The 13,169-nt window shown below is 38.0% G+C and overlaps 1 protein-coding gene across 2 annotated transcripts in view; it reads left to right on the top strand.

Moving 5' to 3' along the window:
- Positions 1 to 11,750, top strand: part of LOC6051143 — a 326,944-nt gene extending 315,194 nt beyond the window's left edge. For both annotated transcript variants that reach the window (XM_038259340.1, XM_038259339.1), the window contains exons 6-7: positions 2,773 to 3,215; positions 10,603 to 11,750. In XM_038259340.1, coding sequence (XP_038115268.1) covers positions 2,773 to 3,215; positions 10,603 to 11,608 — 1,449 coding nt within the window. In that variant the 3' untranslated portion in view covers positions 11,609 to 11,750. The remainder of the gene's footprint in view (positions 1 to 2,772; positions 3,216 to 10,602) is intronic.
- Positions 11,751 to 13,169: the final 1,419 nt, after the last annotated feature.

Here is a 13,169-nt window from a genome sequence, read left to right as displayed (position 1 = left end):
ATGTTTAAAATTTAAATTTGGGAATGTTGACATTTTTGACATTTCAGAGCTGGAAATTTTGAAGTTTTGGTATGTACACCCAAACGGCATGATTGTGATGCATTGCGGCATGAAAGTATATCAGAATCTGTCCTCGTGCATTTTTTGCGATATAGGGGTATGACATTTTTGCTACTGCCAGAACCATTAACCTCTTGGTTGCTGATCCGACACGCTATCACCGCGCCATGGACGCTTGTAGAATTGTGAGGGACAAAGCACGAACATATTGTTCTCTCTGGAGTGTTGCTTGGGGACGCGCCAGCATTATATGTGTTGGTAAGAACTGCAGATCGCGGACATGTTTACACGCGGGCAAAATTGAGCTGTGAGCAAGGGTCCTGATTGCTCAAAATCAACCGCTCCATTCGCGATCACAAATAGCAGGCGACGCGATACTACCCTGATGAATTCCTACTGTTTGTCACTTTCACACCATTCTCTCCCAAACACACTCTCTTCTACTCTCCTTCTCTCTCTGATCGGCTCAGTCTCCGAACTACAGTTTGTCTAGGAAACAGTTTGGCCAATGTTTGACAGATCCAAACGCGCTGGACACCAACCGCCCTTTACGCCCAGCAAAACTGGCAGTGTTGCAAGCACAAAACATACGTTGCCAGTGCCTATTTATTTTGCATCGGCCAGTCTGTTTCCCCTAGACAGTCTGTACTCCGAACGGCTCAGGCAGGCCGAACGTCACCGATCACTCTGAACTGAAAACATTTATTCTCTGATGAGCTGCGTTATACTCATTGATTTGGGTTGCCTAAAATCAATGTTAACAATTAAATTGTGCATTTATTTTGATTTCATAACATTATAGACATCATTCAAAGAAACTTCCACCAAGAAAAAATCAAATTGATGACAAACTGAAGGCGTGAAGACAAAAAGACTGCCGCGCTGGCATTTTGTGAGAATGGCTCTTCGCTGAGCATGGTAGTGTGTGAGTGTCGTCGAGCGACGGAGCGGGCAAAAATTTTCACGATGTATTTGTTCGCTGAGTGAACAGTTCGGGCCACTCGCTGGCTGCTTGCGAGTATCATTCTCTCATGAATGCTAGCGGGTTAGAATAGGCGACGAATGGATAGGCGATGAGTGAGTGGTTTCTGTTCATTGAACCAAAAATCAGGACCCTTGGCTGTGAGCTTGCTGCAAAAACTGTTATAAAAAAAAAATATATAAAAATTGAATTGACAAGCCATGGTCTCAACATTTGAATGAAAATAGTGTTTTAAAGTGCATTTTACACCTGCCAGTTGTTTTGCAATCATTACACCCAAAGTTAAAGAACGAGGGGATAGTCCTCACGAAAAGAAACGTGAGGAAAGTACTATTTTGCGTGAGTAAAGTCCTCTCGCGTGTTCATTCGTTCATTGGAACAGTTCATCCTATTGAGTGGCTTATATGGACAAATGACCGCCACTTAGTTACCGAACCATGGTGGCCCATACGGCAAAGGCACGGTTCAATATGCCGAAGGTCTTGGGTTCGAGTCTCGGTACCGGTACTTTTTTTTTTTTGTTAGATGAACTTTTTTTGAAGATGAACCATGAGTAAAGTACTCTCGGTAATTTCGGGATTTATCCCCTCCGTCCGCACACAGTACAATTTTACTACCGAATCGTGCTCTTTATCCTCTCGTATGCCGATACCCAGTTCTGGGTGTAGTTTTCAAAATAACCAAGTGTTGAAGAAATTTTTTCTTTCGCCGAAATTTGTTTTTTTTGCTGTACATTGGAATTTATATTTTTGATCGATCCGATACATGCTAAATATGATTTTAAAAGCAGTAAAAAGGCATTTCTAATTGTTTTCAGTTGGTTAGACTTCTATTTCCTTTAAAATTTTGATGGTTTTGAAAAAAAAATTGCCTCCTGATTTTTCGAACCGATTTTGAAGGAGGGGGGGGGGGGGTGACATAAACTTTAAAAAATATTTGCAACGCCCTAAATAGATCGGAGGTTTGTTTGCCACAAAATTGTTCGTCTGGGTAAATCTGAATCAAGAAAAGCACGAGCATTCATCAACTAAAATTACGCCGTAATACCAAGCAAATAGTTTTTTTTTTATCTCGACGAAACTCTCCAAATTGTCTCATTCCTGCCACCAAAACCAAAAAATAAGCCTTCCCCGTCGTGATGACTCTTCTTCACCCAAGACGCATCTTAGAAACTCTTTTCCTTCAACCTTAATGATAATAATGACGACAGTAATAACCGCCCTCGAAGTGGAAGGCTGCCGGCTGATGCATTCCACAACCAGAAAGAAGGCACTTTGTACATTGCATCTGTTGCTGATGCTACTGTTGCTGGATCCGTCCCAAAAACCTCCAAACCATTGCGTTGCGCACGATGATGCTCGTTTGTTTACCCAACATATATTAGCTTGGCTTGGATTTTGCTTCCGCAGCAGCTTTCGAAGCAGCAGAAGCAGCAGATTTGGATTATCGTGGTCATAAATCTTCCCCCGCGTGCGTTGTGCAGTAGCAGCAACCTTTCACTTCTCACGTGTTTTTCTCGCTCTTTCTGGCTTGTGATCTTTGGAATCATCACAAAAAAGAATGGAGACCTGTTGTTTGTTTTGGGAATCTCGGTTACCTACTTATACGTCCCATGGGGAGACACGTGGCAAAAGAAGACATGTCACAACATAATAATTTTGGAGTTCACACCTTAAGGTGTGGCTACACCTACTGAAACCACAACTTGATCGTCTCCTCTCCTTCCCCAGGTCGATTCCAGCCGGCAGATGTACCGCGCCGTGATGGAGGAAGTGGTTCGATACTTGGACCGGTGCTACCGCAGTCTGGACGTGATCGGAACCAACGGCACCGCCAACATCGGTCGGTCCAAGAGCGTTCTGCAGGTGTCCCGCGTTCCCAGCAGCAGCAGTAGTAGCATCCACCACAACCACGATTCGGACAGCAGTAACGCGAGCAGTCCCCGGGCACGCAGCAGTACGAATTTGATCGATGTGCAGCAAAAGTCGCAGTCTTACACCAAAAAGCAACATCAACTGCAGCAGCAGCAGCAGCAAAACCAATCCGGAACGACGACGGCCAATGGGACAACTGCTGTGACGAATGGGAACCACAACTCGATGCTGCTGGATGAGGACAGCGTCGTGTCACCGTCACCCGCCGGATCGTATAGCACCTTTAGGGACTTTACGTGGTGAGTATTTGTTTATTTTCTATTAAACATATAAAATAATAAAAAAAGCAAACAATTAACATCAAACAACAAACAACAAACAACAAACAACAAACAACAAACAACAAACAACAAACAACAAACATCAAACAACAAACAACAAACAACAAACAACAAACAACAAACAACAAACAACAAACAACAAACAACAAACAACAAACAACAAACAACAAACAACAAACAACAAACAACAAACAACAAACAACAAACAACAAACAACAAACAACAAACAACAAACAACAAACAACAAACAACAAACAACAAACAACAAACAACAAACAACAAACAACAAACAACAAACAACAAACAACAAACAACAAACAACAAACAACAAACAACAAACAACAAACAACAAACAACAAACAACAAACAACAAACAACAAACAACAAACAACATGGGCTATCTTATGGAGGTATTGACATACAGGAAGATGACCTTCCGGGTGTCAACCAAAATTTAACTTTGTTGAGTGACGTTTTAGGGCTTTGGTGTGATAACTCAAGGGGTTAGCATTTTAGTGGCCTACTATGTTCTAAAGAGTTATTTATTACATAAAATTACACACTTTTTCTAAAGACAGCAAAATGCTTTGAGTCTTTATTGAGGAGTTATAACTATTTTTAAGTGATTTTAAGCCAAGAGAGATAGAAATTTATCATGGTTTACACCCTGGAAGGTCGTCACTAGGGTTTGTGAATTTCCGTGATTTCGCGGACAGCGTGAAATTCGTGAACTTACACAATTTCCGCGAAATCCCGTGAAATTCAAGGATTTTTGGGAATTTTACAGTTTTAGTTTTCAATTGAAAAACGTAAAAATAAGCATTCTAAAAAAAAATCATTGAAATAAAGATTAGTACAATCGATTGTAAACAACGTTGTTTATTTCAACGTTTTTAATTTATTTTGACACTTTTAAGCATTTTACTAGATTGGAACCACCGATAAAAATACTCATCAGAATTTTTTAATGATATTTTGTACTTTTTCACAATACCTACCATGTAATTGTTGAAAATGTATGAAGCATTAATGGATTTTTGTCTGAAACTAAAAAAAAGTTAAACTTGATATTTTTAAGTTTCATTTCCAGGGCAAATACAGTCATGCCCCGGTTTTGCACTGCCTAGGTTTTGATTCGTCCAGCTGCCTTGGTTAAGCAAGGCCCAGTACTTAACTGAAGCACAGAGTTTATGGGATTTTGGCTATATGGGAGACATTGGCTATAATCGTATGACAAATCATGCAAAGCTATTCATTGCACTGATAATTACAATTCACAAAAATACGTATTTTTCCTGTATTTTGAAAATGATATGTTTCTCAAAAAAATACTCAAAAATATTGTTTTGCAAAATTGGTTCAAATAATCGGGACGTTTTCATACATTTCGAATGGAATGACAACATTTTTGAAAATACTCAAAATTTTCACAAAACTAAGTATTTTCGAAAAAATACTCAAAATTTCAATTTTTCACAATATGGGTATCAAATGATCGGGATTTTTTTTAACATTTCGTATGTAATGACAGCATTTTTGAAAATACTCAAAATTTTCACAAAACCACGTTTTTTCGAAAAAAAAATCTCAAAATTTCATTTTTCACAATATGGGTATCAAATGATCGGGAATTTTTTATACATTTCGAATGTAATGACAGCATTTTTGAAAATACTAAAAAAATTCACAAAACCACGTATTTTCGAAAAAAAAATACAAAAAATTTCAGTTTTTCACAAAATGGGTACATCAAATAATCAGGATTTTTTCATACATTTTGAATGTAATAACAACATTTTTTGAAAATACTCAACATTTTCGCAAATTTCGTAAAAAAAGTACTCAAAATTTATTTCTTTACGATATAGGTATCAAACGATCGAAATTTTTTCTAACATTTCAAATGTGATAACAACTTTTATGAAAATACTAAAAATTTTCAAAAAAATTGCGTATTTTTGAAAAAATACTTAAAAATTCAGTTTTTTACAATATGGGTATCAAACGATCGGGATTTTTTCATACCTTTCAAATGTAATAACACATTTTTTTGAAAATACTCAGCATTTTCACAAAACTACGTATTTTTGAAATAAAACTAAAAATTTTTCAGATATTGCTACGTTCATCGTGAAAAACTTAATATTTTTATATTTTCAAAAAATGTTGTTATTACATTTCAAGTTTATCAAGTATTTTTTCGAAAATTCGAAGTTCTGTAGAAATTTTTAGTAGTTTAAAAAAATGTTGTTATTACATTCGAAATTTATGAAAAAAAAATCCGATCATTTGATACCCATATCGTGAAAAACAGAATTTTGAGTATTTTTTCGGTGGTATTACATTCGAAATGTATGAATATAAAACCCGTTCATTTGAAACCCATATTACAATAACAATTATTTTGAGATTTTTTATAGAAAAAAATGGTATTTTCAAAATACAGGAAAAAACGCCTTTTTTTGTGAAAATTAGCCAAAATCCCATAAGCTCTGTGCTTCAGTTATGCAAGCCTCGGTTTTGCATCCATATGCGGTGCTGAACCGGTGCGATTTCTTTGAAAAATTAAGTGATAATAGAAGTGCAATCAACTGAAAACCAAATGTTTTTCTTTGCGTTTATTTTCACTTTTGGCACGATTGGACTCGTTTAAAAACATTTTGAATATATGTGAAATTTCCATGTACAGTTTGGCAAAGAGTTCTTATCCTCATATTTTTCGCGAAAACTTATTTTTTTAAAACTTATGATAGTGTTTTACGTACTTGGTAAATTCCTTTGAAAAACAATTTGTCCAAGTCTCGTGACATTTCCACGAAATTTAATGATTTGATGAAAATTAAGTACCCTAAAATCTTAACGATTGTTTTACATTAGATTGTATAGGTTATTTTGCATTTTTCACGCTCCGTGAGATTTTGTATTTTCGGATGGTGGACCTCGTGAGAATTGGGTTTTTAACGTGAAAAATCACTAAGCCTAGTCGTCACCTTGTATGTCAATAACTTCAAAAGATAGCCCATATCAAGTACAATAACTTTCCGAAGATACCATTTGACTAGGACGTCAAATAAAGGCGTTAGCAATTTATTCCACTTAATTTTGCCATTCCGACCACTGTGCACTGGTTGGTCTACTTAAATTGTCTCGAAAATATTTTATGTTTATTAACCCCATCAAAACCAAACAATCTTTGCAGACTTTCGACGCTTAAGAAAACATCAAACTTTTCGACTGCTTAAGCTAAGCTGTTTTTAAACTAGTTTAGTGCCCACAGTTCTTATGCTTAACGTCGGCTTTCTCATCTTCAAAAAGTCACAATAACCAAACAGCCGATTGCCCAACTTTTTCAGAATTCAAAAACATCAACCCGGCCCCACCCATTTCTTGATTCTTCCTGCCGCTCTGAAACTCTATTTTTCCCCAAAATAAACCCAAATAAACCAGCGGATCATCTGGCCCTTTTTATTGACGCGACGCAAAGTTTTCGCTCTTGTTCAACACGATCTAGATCGGCCCGGGGATTGACACTAATCCGCGTTTTATCACGGGTGTGTTGCACCTCTCGGAAGAAATTCCTCCAACCGAACCAAAATGCACCCTCCGAGATCTCCGCCTTTCTTGATTTGTTTTCGCGTCAAAACGACCCGCCAATGCTCTCTAATTAACACGTGCAACCGATAAATTAGTGGCCGATTTGTTTATGGGCCCTGGCGTTGGAGTTTTTTGGGTCCAATCGTCATCAAAAACACGTTAAAAGGTTCGGTATTTTGAAAACAGCGATGGGTGTCGCCTTAAACTCCCTGGTTTTGTTGATGCTATCGACGGTGGTGCATTTTTTTGGTTTGGCGATGCACTGGCGGTTTTTTTTTAAACAAACAAAGCTACTGTTATTGAGATGCTTTGTTTGGCGAAAGCAGCAGAATCAAATATTTTGATTTTGAAGAATTCTATGTTTTGAACTATTTGTGAGACGTGCTGAAAGTGACAGTTTGGTTCTGGTTTATAAATTTACTGATATGGCTGTCAATTTCATTCGGAATTTATTAATCGTTCTTTTTTTTCGTTAGAATAGATGTTGCCTTTTTCAAAACACTTGCGTTGTGTGTTTTTAGATTCATTTCCTGCATGAAGTCACGTCATAACCGTGTAAAAAAAAGAGAATTTTGATTACTTGTGAAAATTTGTTAAACTCGCCATAATATTAAATGATGTACCTACTAACTAATAGAAATAAAAGATTTTATATTAACTACAAGATTTGAATGATATAATGACAATTCCTCGAAAACTAAATAAAAAGCTGATTCATATGTTTCGAAACTGACAATATGTTTTCTTATTCTGAATTCTTCTTAAAAAGCAAGATATTTTCAAAAGTTGCCCTAGTTCAAAAGTTCAAAAAGGCAAAATATGGAGAATTTTCTCAGCTTTTCAAAAATATTTGTTTCAAAATTGCCCATAATTTTAATTTTAAAAAATGAATAGCATCGACAATTTTCAAAAAAATTACCTAAAAAAGGCTAAAACTTGAAAACGGTGCACTTTATAATAATTTTATTACAGTACTTTATATTGAAAATTCGATTTTACATCGAAAAATGCAGTTGAAAAATTGTCGGACCAATTTCGATTTTTGAAAAAAAACTGTATTGATTCAAAAATTCAAAACTCGGATAAAGATTTTTTGGACATTCTGGAAAATTCTGAAAAGTTGGCATTTCGTCGCCATCGTGCTAACTTGTCGTACGTGCATTTTGGGCCAAATTGAGTTAAGAACGCCATTTTGTGCAGCTCACAATGCCTCACCTTTTGACCTTCACAGATCCCCAAAATTCGATTTCAATCCTGAGATATTCAACAAAAACCGAAAAAACTCCGTGCATGTTTGTCACTTTACATATGAAAGTAGTTTCAATCTTGTCGTGCTATCTTGTCACTCCATGAAAATTGATGTAAGTGCGACAAAAGGCCAAAGGGATTTCAGGCCAGGAAAGTCAGGATGCGTTTGTCGCACGTACAAGCTAGACTACCGTAAACATTTGTAATTATAACTCGGGACTCCAGCAACCAACTTCAACCAAACTTTGGGACAATGCACAGAATGGTCAGCCAAACAAAACGTGTTTGTTATTGTTTACATTGCGTGCTCTCGTTTTTGTATATTCAAGGTCAAACATTAAAATGCGTTTTTCTCGGAACGTCAAAATGGCGGGTGCGACAAGATAGCACGACGACGTCGATTTGATGTCCCCAAAAAAAAATATCAGAATATAGAAAAAAAAAATCAAAATAGTGTTTTTTTTTTAAATCAAGTTTTAGTGACAAAAAGTGAATTAAAAAATCACAAAAAAAATTGATCGAGTATCATTTTTTCAATGTAGTCCTCATTCATACCTACAACTTAGCCGAATACACCAAATCGATCAAGATTGTCTAATTTTCATATATCATTTTTGTATGGACAGCTGCCAAATTTGTATGGAAAATTATATGGACAAACTAATGATGCAAAATGGTTGCTTTGAGCACCAAAAAAGTTTCAGCTGGATTAAAAAATGCAAAAAAATCGAATGGCTGAAATCTCACAGGATTGCTCTAGAATTAAACTTTGTGGGTACTTTTTCTATGACCTTGGTCAAAGAAGTTATTTTGCATCATTATTTTCTCTAAAGAAGTCTCAGTACAATTTTTGGCAATCATACGAAAAAGGACCGTGGTGTAGGGGTAAGCGTGATTGCCTCTCACCCAGTCGGCCTGGGTTCGATCCCAGACGGTCCCGGTGGCATTTTTCGAGACGAGATTTGTCTGATCACGCCTTCCGTCGGAAGGGAAGTAAGTGTTGGCCCCGGACTAACCTAAAAAAGGTTAGGTCGCTAGCTCAGTCCAGGTGTAGGAGTCATCTCCCTGGATCCTGTCTCGGTGGAGTCGCTGGTAGGCAGTTGGACTAACATTCCAAAGGTCGTCAGTTTGAATTCCGGGGTGGATGGAAGCTAGGGTGTAAAAAGAGGTTTGCAATTGCCTCAACAATCAAGCCTTCGGACACCTAGTTTCGAGTAGGAATCTCGCAATCGAGAACACCAAGGCAATGCTGTAGAGCGAATAATTTGATTTTTTGATTTTGACGAAAAGCTATGAAAATATTTATCATCAACTTTAGAACTTTACAGATAAACATAGTTTTATTGTTATGTTTTTTATTCGAATTTTCACAAAAAAAATCTCATTTTGAATATGTTTTACATGGCAAAAATGCAGTTTTTTAGCAAAGGCATAAGTTGGTCATGCCATAATTAATTTGGCAGTGTTGCCAATTTTTCGAAAAAATCATGATTTATGAAAAACGTTGAAATTTTTTTTTTTACTTTTTGTAGGCAATTTGCAATCGAAAAATGCTCAAAAATTGTAGTTTATGCAACAGCACAGCAGTTTTCAGCACGAGTCGTACATTTAACCAACGAGATTCACCGAGTTGGATAAATATGAAGAGTGCTGAAAAATTCAAGTTTTGCAACGAGTTCCATACAACATTTTTTGCTATTCCGAAAAACACTCATTGAGTGAAATTTTAAGTCAAATTTTCATGTATTTTGTCAATAAATCGTTTAAATCATTTTTTTTTGAAAATTGTTACTTTTCGAAACAAGTGAAAAGTGTTGCTATTCGATTCTGTTATTTTTGGTACAGAAAAGTAGTCTATTTCGTTCCGCTACAAGTTTCCGGTGCTTGGGAGGGAAGAGGGTAACCATTTTGATCTATGCGCCGATTTTTGTAGCACTAAAATTAGAGGGAATGGTTCCCGTGTTCAGAATGAGCTCGGGGGTAACCCCGAGAAAGCCCGGATTTGGACCACCCTAATATATATCGATTCAAAATTAAAAACTGAACTAATGTCTGTGCTTGTGTGTGTTTTTATTCAGTGCTTCTTGAAAGATTGTCAACAATTTAAAAAAAATATACTAATATTCAAAAGGATATCTTCATGCATCATAAACGATAATTTGTTGCATATCACCTTTAATCATCCCTCCTAGTGGCAATCAATTAACCTTCTAAGCACCTTGCTGTCGTCCCTTACCGTCTTCAGAGAAGGCCATGCAAGTGCTGTGTGCTCTTAATTAACCCATAATTCCCCTTCTCAGCAACTGGTTGAGTCCCATAAATTTGCAACGACCAACCAGCGGGCAGAAGGTTTGACTCAGAGCCGCTCGAAGTTCGAGTAGTCGGTCGTCGCTTGGTCGTAAATCTGCGCATAATTTTTGAAATCCGATATCTCGTAATGAGTTGCTGTAGATTGATGCCCCCATTAACCTTTCCAAAACTTGTTTCTTCCACCTCTTTCCAGGCGCCGCTCGCCAAAGCGCCAACCCAACCAACTGCCAGCGACTCTGCCAATTTCCGGCGCCGAAGTTGACCCGGAGAAGCTGGCCCAGGAGGCGTTCCGGCTGCTGCGGACGGTCCAGAATCTGCTCAACACGCAAGAGCCGACGCTGTCCAGCCAGTCCTCGAGCTCATCGGCCGAGCTGGACAGTTTGCTGCTGTTGGCCGGCGCGAGTGTTGGAGGTGGGGGAGGTGGATCGACTACTGGAAGTACGACCACGTTGACGGGGGCGGGTGCCGTGGCTTCCGCCCCGGTTGTGAACACGAGGAGTAACGTTGGGTTCAGTAGGAAGTTGAACATGCGCGGGAGTCGGCTTTCGCTGAGGAGCAGTACGGACGATTCGGTGCACTCGACGTCGTCTTCGAACAACGAGGACAACACGGATCGACCATCTCCGCCGTTGGGGCATCACCTGAACCACCATCTGAACCATCACCATCATCCGGGGAGTAGCAGCAGTAGCAGCACCAGCAGCAGTTCCGGCCACCTGGTCAACCACCGGCACTCGGCGAACATCGACCGGATCAAGGAGATGATGATCGCGAGTTCCGCCGAGGACGAGTCCGGCTTCAGCTCGATGAACTCGTTCCAGGAGATTGGCCTCCCCCTGGTCAACTCCACCATGCTGTCCACCAACTCCTCCGCCGCCTCCTCCACCGGGTCCGTGTCCTTCGTCTCAGATGAATCGTCCGACCTGCGGGACGCCACCGTCATCCCGACGAGCAACGTAACCACGATCGCCATAAACCCGCCCAAGCTGGGCATTCCCGCCTCGAAGGCACCGGAAATCCCGGCCCGCGTCACGCAATCCGCGGCGTACGAGCACCACAACCACTTTGTGAATCACCGCCGGTGGGATTCGGCGCCGGTCGTGCTGCCGCAGAAGCTCAAGATTCACCAGAACGGCGGGGGAGGAGGAGCGGGGGGTGATTCCGACTCGGGAGTGTCCTCGCGGGTGCTGTGGGTATAGCAGCGGTAGAACCCGTTCTGTTTTCGACTTTTTCCCTTCTTTTGTCGCGTTTAGAGGGAGAGATTGAGGAGTTTATTTAAGCGGAGGAGAAAAGTAGGTGAAATGAAAAAGTCGATTTGGAATGAATCTGGAAAAGTGTGACTTGAAATTGATCTGATTTTAACTGAAATTTAAAGTTTCTTTTAAAACTTTGGACATTCACAGTCCTTGCGTTTTTAAATAAACACAATCTGTTGTTTTTCTATGGTTTGTGGATGGCCACTAGCGGGATTTCAAACCATTCAATTCGTATTCAAAATTACGACTCAACAGAAACGTACGGTGTTGAAATTTTCTGTAAATTCTATAATTCGTAGTTCAATATTTTATGGTAGTGTTGCTAGATCATCACATTTTATGACGCATTGGAAAGATTTTTCAAATATCTACCTGTGTTTTCGATGAATCGAAATTTGTTTTCAACAAGTTTTGAAAAGACATTTGTTCAGCAAGAGTCGTACATTTATCTAGCGTGGTTAACCGAGTTGGATAAATATGATGAGTGCTGAACAAATCGAGTTGAATACATTTTTTTTTCAATTTCAACATACAAACAACTCTAGAGTTTTTTTTGAAAAGGTCCAATAAACTATTGTGTTTCATATGTTTCTAGGACCTATTAAAAAAAAACTCTGGAACTATTGAATTGGATTTTTTTTTCAGTGAAACGTTTGTTTTCCCGCTAGAACATTATTTACCGTTTAAAAACGTTAAGCTAAGTGTCAAAATTGTATCGAAAAATATTATTTTTCAATACAAATGATGCACTCAAATGGATGCTGAAAAGTACTTTTCAGCACTTAAATTTTTACGATGTTTACTAGGCCGTTTGGAAATTTGAGAATGACAGGAAAAGCAACTTGTTTCACAGCGGAATTGCAAAAAGGTTTTAAAATTATTGTAAGTCTATTGAGACGTGTAAGATATTCATGACTTCTAAAGTTTCTTCTAGGATTTATTCAGTGATTGTCAAAAGGGTGAATCCAATACCAAACCGTTTTGAATCAAATTTATAACATGTTGCTTTGGATATTTCTTGAAATTCAACCTTAACTTGAAACTCATATGCATGTGGCAGTGTTGCCAGTTTATCAAACATGATTAATTATTGGTAAGTTACTTGAAACACTTACCAAATGATGAAACGAATGATGATCCTGGATGTTAGATTCTACAAAATAGTTTAAATCCTGTTAATAAAAAGTTACAAATTTCACATAAATCATGATGTCTTAGAGCAGTGCTGCCAGATTATCAATGTTTTATGTTGATTTGTGCAACGAAAAGGTTTACTTAAATTAGAGTATATTTTCAGTGTTATTTTTTTTTTGGCCATTACAAATATTATTTCAGTTTTTATTTCTCTCTCCTGTTTAAAATATTTTAAAAATAAGGAAACATAAAATATAAAACTTTGCCATTTTATTGGAATACATTATGAATCGGATTTGAACTGATTTGAATTTGTTTCCTCACTTTTATTTTTGAATTTATAAATCAAAACAGGGCATTTTTTTGTATT

The sequence above is a fragment of the Culex quinquefasciatus genome, chromosome 3, assembly GCF_015732765.1.
Source record: "Culex quinquefasciatus strain JHB chromosome 3, VPISU_Cqui_1.0_pri_paternal, whole genome shotgun sequence".
Lineage (NCBI taxonomy): Eukaryota > Metazoa > Arthropoda > Insecta > Diptera > Culicidae > Culex > Culex quinquefasciatus.
Note: the sequence above shows the minus strand (reverse complement) of the source record. Positions and strands in the feature narration are given on the sequence as shown.